The following is a 13575-nucleotide window of genomic DNA, read 5'->3' as shown; positions in this document are numbered from 1 at the left end:
AATTATGATTGAGATTCCTAAATAACCTCTGATGTCCTAAATATATGTTTTTCAAATTTTCCAACAGATGGGATCACATGGATATTTCATGATAGATACTTGAAAAACTCTTCTGTTTATGGAAATTTAAAAATTTAAATTTCCGCAGGTAGATTCCAGTTGTCAAGCTTTGCAAATGACAGAGTATGAAACTTATCACTACCAAGCTACATCTAGTCTCATATTATTTCCAAGCTCCATTACAGAAACGGAGCTTGTGATTGTCTTCTCTAATTAGCTGGACCATATGTTAGCAGTTTTGGTGTATACAATTTATGTTTTTGTTGTTTTAGTCATCAGAGTTTGAAATGGTTCCTTAAGAATCAGTAGCAATAGACACTCAAGATTTTTATACTCTTTGTTATTTTTATAACTCAGTACAGTTCAGTTGCTCAGTCGTGTCCGACTCTTTGCGACCCCATGAATTGTAGCACGCCAGGCCTCCCTGTCCATCACCAACTCCCAGAGTTCACCCAAACTCATGTCCATCGAGTCAGTGATGCCATCCAGCCATCCCATCCTCTGTCGTCCCCTTTTCTTCCTGCCCCCAATCCCTCCCAGCATCAGATTCTTTTCCAGTGAGTCAACTCTTCGCATCAGGTGGCCAAAATATTGCAGTTTCAGCTTTAGCATCAGTCCTTCCAAAGAACACCCAGGACTGATCTCCTTTAGAATGGACTAGTTGGATCTCCTTGCAGTCCAAGGGACTCTCAAGAGTCTTCTCCAACACCACAGTTCAAAAGCATCAATTCTTCAGTGCTCAGCTTTCTTCACAGTCCCACTCTCATATCCATACATGACTACTGGAAAAACCATAGCCTTGACTAGACGGACCTTTGTTGGCAAAGTAATGTCTCTGCTTTTGAACATGCTATTTAGGTTGGTCGTAACTTTCCTTCCAAGGAGTAAGCGTCTTTTAATTTCATGGCTGCAATCACCATCTACAGTGATTTTGGAGCCCCCCCCAAATGAAGTCTGACACTGTTTCCACTGTTTCCCCATCTATTTCCCATGAAGTGATGGGACCGGATGCCATGATCTTCATTTTCTGAATATTGAGCTTTAAGCCAACTTTTTCACTCTCCTCTTTCACTTTCATCAAGAGGCTTTTGAGCTCCTCTTCACTTTCTGCCATAAGGGTGGTGTCATCTGCATATCTGAGGTTATTGATATTTCTCCCGGCAATCTTGATTTCAGCTTGTGCTTCTTCCAGTCCAGCGTTTCTCATGATGTACTCTGCATAGAAGTTAAATAAGCAGGGTGACAATATACAGCCTTGACGTACTCCTTTTCCTCTTTGGAACCAGTCTGTTGTTCCATGTCCAGTTCTAACTGTTGCTTCCTGACCTGCATATAGATTTCTCAAGAGGCAGGTCAGGTGGTCTGGTATTCCCATCTCTTTCAGAATTTCCCACAGTTTATTGTGATCCAAACAGTCAAAGGCTTTGGCATAGTCAATAAAGCAGAAATAGATGTTTTTGTGGAACTCTCTTGCTTTTTCAATGATCCAGCGAATGTTGGCAATTTGATCTCTGGTTCCTCTAACTTTTCTAAAACCAGCTTGAACATCTGGAAGTTTATGGTTCACGTATCGCTGAAGCCTGGCTTGGAGAATTTTCAGCATTACTTTACTAGCGTGTGAGATGAGGGCAATTGTGCGGTAGTTTGAGCATTCTTTAGCATTGCCTTTCTTTGGGATTGGAATGAAAACTAAACTTTTCCAGTCCTGTGGCCACTGCTGAGTTTTCCAAATTTGCTGGCATACTGAATGCAGCACTTTCACAGCATCATCTTTCAGGATTTGAAATAGCTCCACTGGAATTCCATCACCTCCACTAGCTTTGTTCATAGTGATGCTTTCTAAGGCCCACTTGACTTCATATTCCAGGATGTCTGGCTCTAGGTGAGTGATCACACCATCGTGATTATATGGGTCATGAAGATCTTTTTTGTACAGTTCTTCTGTGTATTCTTGCCATCTCTTCTTAATATCTTCTGCTTATGTTAGGTCCATACCATTTCTGTCATTTATCGAGCCCATCTTTGCATGAAATGTTCCCTTGGTATCTCTAATTTTCTTGAAGAGATCTCTAGTCTTGCCCATTCTGTTGTTTTCTTTTATTTCTTTGCATTGATTGCTGAGGAAGGCTTTCTTATCTCTCCTTGCTATTCTTTGGAACTCTGCATTCAGATGCTTATATCTTTCCTTTTCTCCTTGCTTTTCACTTCTCTTCTTTTCACAGCTATTTGTAAGGCCTCCCCAGACAGCCAGTTTGCTTGTTTGCATTTCTTTCCCATGGGGATGGTATTGATCCCTATCTCCTGTACAATGTCACGAACCTCCGTCCATAGTTCATTAGGCACTCTTGTCTATCAGATCTACTCCCTTAAATCTATTTCTCACTTCCAGTGTATAATCATAAGGGATTTGATTTAGGTCATACCTGAATGGTCTAGTGATTTTCCCTACTTTCTTCAATTTAATCTGAATTTGGCAATAAGGAGTTCATGATCTGAGCCATAGTCAACTCCCGGTCTTGTTTTTGCTGACTGTATAGAGCTTCTCCATCTTTGGCTGCAAAGAATATAATCAATCTGATTTTGGTGTTGGCCATCTGGTAATGTCCATGTGTAGAGTCTTCTCTTGTGTTGTTGGATGAGTGTGTTTGCTATGTCCAGTGCATTCTCTTGGCAAAACTTTATTAATAGTCTTTGCCCTGCTTCATTCTGTATTCCAAGGCCAAATTTGGCTGTTAGCCCAGGTGTTTCTTGACTTCCTACTTTTGCATTCTAGTTCCCTATAATGAAAAGGACATCTTTTTGGGGTGTTAGTTCTAGAAGGTCTTGTAGGTCTTCATAGAACCGTTCAACTTCAGCTTCTTCAGCATTACTGGTTGGGGCATAGACTTGGATTACTGTGATATTGAATGGTTTGCCTTGGAAACAAACAGAGATCATTTTGTTGTTTTTGAGATTGCATCCAAGTACTGCATTTCAAACTCTTTTGTTGACCATGATGGCTACTCCATTTCTTCTAAGGGATTCCTGCCCATAGTAGTAGATATAATGGTCATCTGAATTAAATTCACCCATTTCAGTCCATTTTAGTTCGCTGATTCCTAGAATGTCGACGTTCACTCTTGCCATCTCCTGTTTGACTGCTTCCAATTTGCCTTGATTCATGGACCTGACATTCCAGGTTCCTATGCAATAGTGCTCTTTACAGCATCGGACCTTGCTTCTATCACCAGTCACATCCACAACTGGGTATTGTTTTTGCTTTGGCTCCATCCCTTCATTCTTTCTAGAGTTATTTCTCCACTGATCTCCAGTAGCATATTGGGTACCTACTGACCTGGGGAGTTCCTCTTTCAGTATCCTATCATTTTGCCTTTTCATACTGTTCATGGGGTTCTCAAGGCAAGAATACTGAAGTGGTTTGCCATTCCCTTCTCCAGTGGACCACATTCTGTCAGACCTCTTTACCATGACCTGCCCGTCTTGGGTGGCCCCACACGGCATGGCTTAGTTTCATTGAGTTAGACAAGGCTGTGGTCCTAGTGTGATCAGATTGACTAGTTGTCTGTGAAAACAAAATTTTTATAACTCAGGAAGTGCCAAATCTCATGCTGCCCTAGGACAAGCCTCTAGAATTTCCCAGGTATTAAAGGACTCTTGCTATAGAGGTCCAACATCCATGGCTACTCCGGGAATACCTAAAGATTCAATTCAAAGGGCAAGGACACTGAATTGTCCAAGTGGCATGACTACCACACTTTGTGCTTACCTGGGATCGGATTTGAGCAGCTTTCTTTGGATCCACCATGCGAACATGTTCAAAATGCTTTAGGGTGTGTTGTCTGTCTTTCTGTTCAGCACGGACATACTTCTTTAGCATGTTGAACACGTGACGAGGCTGTAGGGGGCAAAAATGAAAAAAAAAAAAAGTTCAGATTCAAAATATTGGTTTTTCTAAACGCTTTGGGGTCAGAGGGTCCACTAATTCATCCCCTGATGTGAAAGCACTGTGAGTCATTTTTTTTTCCTCTTTTTTTGGCAATTCTCCTTTTCAAATAATTCTCCACTCCCCTCTTCCTAGGTAATTCCTTATTCAATTGGCCATTTTTCATTTCTATAAGAGCATTTAGCATTTGACACATAAGATGATGGCTGTCCTTGTTAACAATTCCTTTTAAAATAGCGCCTTCTGTTGTGGAAGGAGAGTGGATTTTTAAAAAGCTTGATGATGGCTGTCCTTGTTAACAATTCCTTTTAAAACACAGAGCCTTCTGTTACTGAAGGAGAGTGGATTTTTAAAAAATTTGTGGCCATGCTAGGTCTTTGTTGCTGCTTAGGCTACTCTCTAGGTGCAGTGTGCAGGCTTCTTATAGCGGTGGCTTCTCTTGTGGTCAAGCCCAAGCTTGTGGGCATGTGGGCTTCAGGGGCAGTTGTGACTCCTGAGCTCGAGAGCACAGGCTCATTAACTGTGGCCCTTGGGTTTAGCTGCTCTGAGGCACGTGGGCTCTTCGGGGATCAGGGATCAAACCGGTGTCCCTTGCATCGGCAGGTGGATTCTTAACCCTGAGCCACCAGAGAAGCCCAGAGAGTTGATTCTGGATCTGTCAGATTTAACGTAGGTCCTTCCCGTTTTCCCACCCAAATATACAGGGGCACTTGAGACTACATTTCTATTTGTACAGTTTTAATGATTGTCTCATATCCAACTCTCACATCCATACATGACTACTAGAAATGGATGTGAGAGTCTGACTTTAAAGAAAGCTGAGCACCGAAAAATTGATGCTTTTGAACTGTGGTGTTGGAGAAGACTCTTGAGAGTCCCTTGGACTGCAAGGAGATCCAACTAGTCCATCCTAGAGGAAATCAGTCCTGAATGTTCACTGGAAGGACTGATGCTGAAGCTGAAACTAATACTTTGGCCACCTGATGCAAAGAACTGACTCATTTGAAAATACTCTGATGCTGGGAAAGACTGGGGGCAGGAGGAGAAGGGGACAACAGAGGATGAGATGGTTGGATGGCATCACTGACTCAATGGACATGAATTTGAGTAAACTCGGGGAGTTGGTGATGGACAGGGAGGCCTGGCGTGCTGCAGTCCATGGGGTTGCAAAGAGCTGGACACGACTGAGTGACTGAACTGAACTGAGTGGTTGTCTCAGCAGTTATTGCTGCACAAATAATCCTACCATCAGTAACATGTAATAATCAAAATGAGAAAAATAACAGACAATCACCACTGATTTGCAGGCCAAGGAATAGTTGATAAATTCTAAGAGACATCATATTTTCCTAGGAGAAAGGCCAATGTTTTATTTTACTCTGGAGTTTAATTAAAATCTTTCCATGAGATTAGATTCTAATTCTTTCAGCAACAATTAAGTTTCTTCTTAAGTGCTTCTATTTTTTTTCTAATTGGTTCCATTCCATTTTTATTCCAGTCTTACTTGAAAGCATTCATCCTTATTTTTTTTTAAAAAAGGACAAGGTCTACTTTCTCTGTCTTTAACAATTCTACTGCTACATGCATTACACTATGTGAGTTTTAAAAACAATTTCCAAAGATACATGCTTCCTCTTCATTAAAATAAACAAAAATTACCTGTGGAAGTCCATGTCAGAAATAGAATTTTGGCCATTTGGGTATATCTAGTTATTATTACGGAGAAGGCAATGGCACCCCACTCCAGTACTCCTGCCTGGAAAATCCCATGGATGGAGAAGCCTGGTAGGCTGCAGTCCATGGGGTCTCTGAGGGTCGGACAGGACTTGAGCAACTTCACTTTCACTTTTCACTTTCATGCATTGGAAAAGGAAATGGCAACCCACTCCAGTGTTCTTGCCTGGAGAATCCCAGAGACAGGGGAGCCTGGTGGGCTGCTGTCTATGGGGTCACACAGAGTCGCACATGACTGAAGTGACTTAGCAGCAGCAGCAGCAGTTATTATTAACCTATGGTGCCCTGAAAATCAGTTGGAAGGTACAGATTTTATTTGCAGAGATGGTGTGTGTGTGTTTCCCAATACTTTATGGAATGTGCCTCCCTGTCTCCTGTTGCTTAACTGTGGGGCCACTTCCCTGACATCCCAGGCAAAAGTGGTAGGTATCCTTTCCTTGTGCTCCCAGGAAATGCTTTGCAAACCCTCATTATTGCATTTAATACAACCTATTAAATAATATGGGCTTCCCTGATGGCTCAGACAGTAAAAAACCTGCCTGCAACGCAGGAGACCTGGTTGGATCCCTAGGTCGGGAAGATCCCCTGGAGAAGGAAATGGCTACCCACTCCAGGATTCTTACCTGGGGAATTCCAAGAACAGAGGAGTGTTACGTGTTTCTGACTGCCCTCTTCAACTGTGAGCCTCTCAAGGGCCAGGTTTGGTCTTTCTGTATTAAGAATCACACATGATAGAGAGTGCTTGACTCAGAGAGCCTGCTCTGAATTGGCTTCCATGCCTTCCCTGATAGCTCAGTTGGTAAAGAATCTGCCTGCAAGGCAGGAGACGCCGATTCGACTCCTGGGTTGGGAAGATCTGCTGGAGTAGGGACAGACTACCCACTCCAGTATTCTTGGGCTTCCCTGTGGCTCAGCTGGTAACGAATCTCCCTGCAATTCTGGAGGCCTGGGTTTGATCCCTGGGTTGGGAAGATCCCTTGGAGAAGGGAAAGGCTAAAAGGCTACCCACTCCAGTATTCTGGCCTGGAGAATTCTATGGACTGTATAGTCCATGGGGTCACAAAGAGTCGGACACGAGTGAGCAACTTTCACTTTCATGCCTTCCACAGGCGACACTCCTACACTTAAGAAAACAAATAAATAAACACAACAGAAAGAAAGTAAACCTGGGCTCATCTGCCTTCTTTCTTCTGTTTATCCTGGAAGCAATGTGCTTCTCCATAATCTCCAAAAAAGGCAGACATCACAGCTTGAAACATAGTGTTTGGCAGCCCATCATTATAATTGTCATTGCTACTGTGAAATTTGGTTTACCCTACAAATTAGAGAATGATCTTTTAAATCTTTTTAAAAGGAGAAAAGCAGTAAAAGAAATAACAATTGACAAACTCCACTGATAATACACATGTAAAAGGCGATAGGTTTATACAAAATCAAAGTTGCTCGGTCGTGTCTGACTCTGTGACTCCATGGACCTTAGCCCATCAGGCTCCTCTGTCCATGGAATTCTCCAGGCCAGAATAGTGGAGTGAGTAGCCGTACCCTTCTCCAGGGGATCTTCCCGACCCAGGGATCGAACCTAGGTCTTCTGTATTACAGGTGGATTCTTTACCATCTGAGCCACCAGGGAAGCCCAAGTTTATACAAACTTGTTTGGAAAAGGTAATTTTGAGGTCAGAAATCAAAGGCTGAGTACTGTTGAATGTGATGGATATTTTATACACAGGATTGAGCAAACAGGATATTGCATGCCCTTCACACTTGCTCCTTTATTCAGCACCAAGGCCTAAGAAACTCCTTTAGTTCTACTGCAGTCATACTTCCAAGGTTGGATACAGACAGGACTGCAAATAATTGCAGTCATCCAAGAGGCCCCAGCCTCTTACTGGTGCAACTACTTGGCTGAATATGGTTTCTCAGTTGCTCAGTTTCATTTTTTAATTCTTGAAAAGGCTTTGTTGTTTTGAAGACAATAGAACTTTTTTTCTTTATGAGCTCACATAAGCAAAAAATGCTTCAAGTGACCATAAGGATTATTTTTCATCATAACTCTCTTTTCTTCTTTCTTTTTTGGTAGTCAGTCACCTATAAACATTTCTACAAGGCCATGTGGTCCTCAGGACTGTCACCCCCAAGCATGGGTGCCAGGATGTAACGGCTCCAAATTGGTCTTGATGCTTGAAGCTAAATTCTAATAACTGACATTTGAGTCTCTTCCCCAACCCCCCGCTTTTTTCCCCTGTCACCACAAACGGCACAGACTCCCACCTGTGGTTATTAACCTTAACATCAATTTAAAAATAAACATGAGTCTCAAACTACCTAAGCCTCAGTTTCCTCATCTGTGCCACTGAGATAACGATCTTTCATAGGCACACATGGGGATGAAAACGTTGTTTGTTACTGAAACTAACATGACACTGTAAATCAACAATTGTTGTTGCTTTAGTCGCTCAGTTGTGTCCAATTCTTTTGTGACTCCCTGGAGTGTAGCCCGCCAGGCTCCTCTATCCATGGAATTTCCCAGGCAAGAATACTAGAGTGGGTTGTCATTCCCTTCTCCAGGGGATCTTCCCGACTTAGGGATTGAACCTGTGTGTCTTGCATTGGCAGGAGGATTCTTTACCACTGAGCCACCAGGGAAGTCCCCAGTCAACAATACTCTGATATAATATAACAATTACATTAAAGAATCATTTCAATGGTGAAAAGAAGAACTGATGCAAATGTACCAATATGATAATAATTTATATTTGGGTGATGGATACATAATCTATATTTTAAAAACATATTTTCATACTACTCTTTGTAGTGTATACATTTTTAATATCTCAAAATTAAAATTAAATAAAATTATATACCTTCTCTGAAGATAATTGGGGTATGTAAAACAGCACGAAGAAACTTAAAACCATTATTCTATCATTAGGAGACAAAACTGTATCAACACTGCAAATATATTTACATACTATTTTTATAAAATTATTTTATATAAGTGGGGCCTTGTTGAACAGTAAAAAAAAAAATATTGTGTTAGTTACTCAGCATAATGCTGCATCCACAGTAGCTACTCAGTAAACATTTTTTCTACAGTCTTGCCTCTCCTTATTTCTCTTGTCTAAGCAATGGCAGTTCAACATTTATTGACTGCTTATATGAATAAGACAGTGCTTCAGGGAGTTCATGCACAGTGATTCACAATCTTCCTATCAACCGTATGACAGAGGTACAGCTGGTCAACCCATTTCATTGATGAACCTAACAAGGCACAAGGGAGATAACGGGCTATGAAGCTGGTTACATTTAGTCACAGAACTAGTCAGGAGTAGAGCCAAGAACAGGTAGACCAACTCTGGCTCTACAGGTCAATCTCCGGATCACTACATGATCCTGCCTTTCAAGGAAACTCCAAAATGGACCATGCAAAGGACCATTCCACAAAGTAACCTATAGAGCTGAAAACCAAAAGAGGCTGCTGAATAGTTAGAAATTAAGAGTCTGTTCTAGATGTCCTCGCCTGGATTTCCAGTTCTTATAAGTGCAGATAATATTCTTTTGGGACACACTAATATCTGCCCTTTTAATTGTGTTGAAAATCATCCAGATTTATTCAATCTCGGAAATGCCATCCTTGGTTTTTGGCATTCTGCTGTGCTTTAGCTAATGCCTCAGATGCAGGGAGGAGAAATAGCAAGATAGAAAGGTCCTCTGTCAATCTGTTTAGTATTACCGGAAAAAGATTAAAGGCATTAATGAGAAGTTAGGCTTTTGTGACATTCACAGATTCTAATTCTAAATCCATCCTTATCTTCTACTAAAATGGATAATTAAATTGTGAATATGTTCACACGTTTACAATTGCTTATCTCATTTGATACCGACATTTCTTTATATGCTTCAGAAATACATTCAGAAATATATTCCTAACTTCCCCCCACCCCAAATCCCTAGAGCTTGACAATGAAACAGTAGCACACCAGGCTCTCAGGACAGTCCAGGCCTCTCTCTGCCCAGGAACAAAGCTCTTGGAGCACAGAACAAAGCTTTGTACTCTAGAGCCCAGGGTACGCCGTGACCTCATCACTGTTTATGTGAGCTCAGATACACATCGTGTGGGCATCTATACAGACACCAGCCTTTCCCTCCCACTGCCTACACCTCAGGACAGGAGAATTCAGGATGCTTTTCAGAAAGACACTCTGAGGTCCCTCATTAAATGAATGACAAGATTCTGTTTGGAAACATATTTCTAAAGACCATGTTAAGAAATGAAAAATATAAAAATCAGATTAGTCATTACGTTGGAGTAGGCAGATGAAGCATCCTAAATAAAATGGCAGTTATGTTGACACTTCAAAAACAAATGCTATTTTAAGTAAGAAAGAAAAATAACATTCCCCTGTACCTTTCTATTTCCATTTGCTTTAGTTAAAAAAAAGGAAAGAAAAAGAATTCTGCTTCTGATATATGATTCATGCATGTTTCATTTAAATACAGGAGTAACAGTCTTTACAACTTTTAGGCAGAATAGTAGTATAACAGGAACCTTCCATTGTTTAGGGATTTTTATTTCATCATCTTAGGACAAAGGTGAATAATTTAAAATTTTAATTAAAAGTGCAGAAACATTTACACAGAAATGATAGGAAAAATATCTGATATCTGTATAGAAATATATTCTATTAAAGTAACTATTTCTATTGTCATAATCCTTACATTTAAGACAGGATTATTCAGATGTTTAGAAAAACTAGCTTAAGAATTCAGTGGCTCATCATAAGGATATTGACAGTAAGCAGAGATTAAGAAGCATGTTTTTAACCTCTATGCATATAATTTCATTCATTCTCTTTACATCTTCTATAATAACATTTTTTTCCTGCAAATTTCTCTCATTTTACAGTACAGATGTTCTATGTATTAATACCGCAATCTGGTTATATTGCCATTGAATGGCTAATCTTATTATTAAAATTTATAGCAAAGAACAGAGATAATAAAAGGAAAAGATCTGCCCGGGGGACTAATTATACCCAATCCTTTTTTATTGTCACTATTGTTTCTGCAAGAGTGCTTAGTCCATAATTACAGAGTATCTATTTGCATCAGATGTGGCCCTTTTCAACATGCATTAAATTCACTTCACTATCACACTGAATTAACATCATTTCAAAAAGAAATTTCTTCAAGATTAAGAGTGTATGTGTGTATGCTCAGTTGCTTCAGTCGTATCTGACTCTTTGCAACCCTATGGACTGTAGCCTGCCATGCTCCTCTGTCCATGGAAGGCTATAGTCTATGGGGTTCCAAACAGTTGGACACGACTGAAGGATTAAGAATAGGCCTTACTAAAATGGATTATACTTAATCTGAAAATGGAAGATTTACATTTTGGAACATTAACCATCTCCCTCTCTTGGAAAGATAGAGTAACATATCGCCAGCTCTTGCTCCTGGCACAATTTGGTTGTCAAAAAATGCTAATTAAATTAATGAATAACCCAGCGCTAAATATAACTGCATAAGTAGTTTCAGCAGCAAAATATATCCTTCACAGTATCTCTAAACCAAGAAGAGTTGCATTCCAAATTTTCATGGTACATATCAATCTATCTTCCCTGTATGTTGGGGTCCTTCAGAGAGCTGTTTTCTTCTCAGAAAATATTTCATAGACTATAGCATATTCAAACTAGTGTCAACAAGATTCATTTCCTTGATTTCAAAAGATGGTACTGGTTGTTTTCTTGTGGTGTGGGTTTTGATGTCAGGCTGATGTATGGAATTTTGTAAGAAATTTCACAGCTTTCCCCCTATAATTGTTGTTATTTAATTGCTTAGTCGTGTCTGACTTTTTTGTGACCCCATGGACTGCAGCCTGCCAGGCTCCTCTGTCCAAGGGATTCCCCAGGCAAGAATATTGGAGTGGTTTGCCATTTCTTTCTCCAGGGGATCTCCCTGATACAGGGAAGGAACTTGCACATTCTGCCTTGGCAGGTGGATTCTTTACCACTAAGCCACCAGGGAAGCCCTTTCCTATAACAGGTAATTAAAAAAATTAATATATCCACTTCTCACATGTGTTGACTTTTAAACTTGGTTCTTTTATGCAATTTTATAAATTTGGTATCCATGGATTTTGAATCAATCATACACACTCAACTCAATGCCAATCACATCTGAGTGGGTAGCTTTCGATTCCACAATTCATATGGGAGGTACATAAAAAAAATGACCATTCAGCCCCACCGTGCCTCTTCGTAGCATTATGTCTGAAGTAGAAATCTGGCCTTTTATCATAACAGATACTTGTGCCTGAAACCATCTCCTGATGGGAGGGAATGATCTGTCAAGAGCCTTTAAAAGCCCCAAGCATAATCCTGCCAAAAAGAAGGAAGTAAATGAGTCACTTTATGGGGAAGCACCCTAACCTTTCCAGGTCACAAGGGACTTATTCAGAAAATCCTTTCCTGGAGCATTAAATTGCACCCTAGTGGTTTTCAAGACCGTGACTGGGGAAGTTAATCACCTATCAAGAAAAAGCAGTTCTCTCCTGTTTTCACAAGGAGGTTCAGGGCCATTATTTTCATAGTTCTACATCTTGGACTTTGGGCTATCTTGGGCACATAAATGTAAAATGTATAAAATCTCTGTGGGCAGATTTGAAAAACACCTTTAAGAGAGTTAAACCTCTTTCGGCTTGAGATGGTCTTGGTTGAGTTTATTCTGCCTTGGTAGACCTCCCTCAGCATTTCACAGGCATTCTCACTGTTGCAAGAAAAACCAGAAGAACAAAAACACACTTGGGGAGCTTCCACTAGAACCTTTGGATCACAGCTGTGTTCATCTTTAAAGCTAGGGCTGTCTGTCTTTGCCCCGTGCTCAGTCATGCCTGACTTTTTTCGACCCTACAGACGATAGCTGGCCAGGCTTCTCTGTCCATGGGATTCTCCAGACAAGAATACTGGGGAGGGTTGCCATGCCCTCTTCCAGGGGGGACATTCCTGAATCAGGAATTGAACCTGGCAGATTCTTTACCTGCTGTGCTTTCAGCTGAATTAAATTTTTAAGTCTGCTGCAAAATCCATGCCTATTCCTTGCTTCAGAAGAGCACATAAATGCTTTTTGCAGTTTAACATGGTATAAAAAGGTGAATGACAATTCTATGTCAGGTTGAACATAGAAGTCTTGTACAAGCAACAGGAGCAATGGGATAAATTCTCATGACAGGCTCCATTCCGTGTTTCCTCCAGCTTTGGTAATATGGAGGCACTAGGTACACTCCCTCCCAGTATATCCAGATTACTGTTTGGCTTCCCATGTCGTAACAGAGCACAGCAGGACTCAGGCAAGGCCATCTCACATCCCTTCCCTCCTCCACAAGGCAGATGACTTCCAAGTAGGGACAAGGTACCAAAGGCTCTATATATTCTATCCTAACAAGCTTTCTCTTCTTGGGGATCCAAGTATCTTTGTACTTCACGGTCTCATCTCAACTTTAGATTAATCCCTTTGTTCTTCTAATTATAGCTAACAAAAAGCTAGAAAAATGTTAATCGCAAAAAGAGTAGAATAATTAACCCCAATCTGCAAACGGAAGAGAAGATCTTCCTAATTAAGCCACTTGTTCCAAGCTGTAAGATGGCAAACTTGGAAATTAAAGACAGGTGTTTATACTCTACTCTAAAATATAGAAAATAAGGGTGGTTTTAATCCTGTCATTCACAAATGAGGGGCGTTTGGACTATTTGTCAAATCTGGTAGGTTTCATAATTTTTTTTCTGGGATAGTTTGCTAGTTCTCAGAAATAACTTATTTTATTTTAGTTACTATGACATAAG

General features: G+C 40.5%; 1 protein-coding gene across 7 annotated transcripts in view; it reads right to left on the bottom strand.

The window, feature by feature from the left end:
• Positions 1 to 13575, bottom strand: part of APP (amyloid beta precursor protein) — a 312804-nt gene that overhangs the window by 71249 nt on the left and 227980 nt on the right. For all 7 annotated transcript variants that reach the window (XM_027543466.1, XM_027543506.1, XM_027543608.1 and 4 more), the window contains one exon: positions 3827 to 3955. In XM_027543466.1, coding sequence (XP_027399267.1) covers positions 3827 to 3955 — 129 coding nt within the window. The remainder of the gene's footprint in view (positions 1 to 3826; positions 3956 to 13575) is intronic.

Source organism: Bos indicus x Bos taurus, chromosome 1 (assembly GCF_003369695.1).
Source record: "Bos indicus x Bos taurus breed Angus x Brahman F1 hybrid chromosome 1, Bos_hybrid_MaternalHap_v2.0, whole genome shotgun sequence".
Taxonomy (NCBI): Eukaryota; Metazoa; Chordata; class Mammalia; order Artiodactyla; family Bovidae; genus Bos; species Bos indicus x Bos taurus.
The sequence above is the reverse complement of the archived record's forward strand: the minus strand, read 5'-3'. Positions and strand labels throughout refer to the sequence as shown.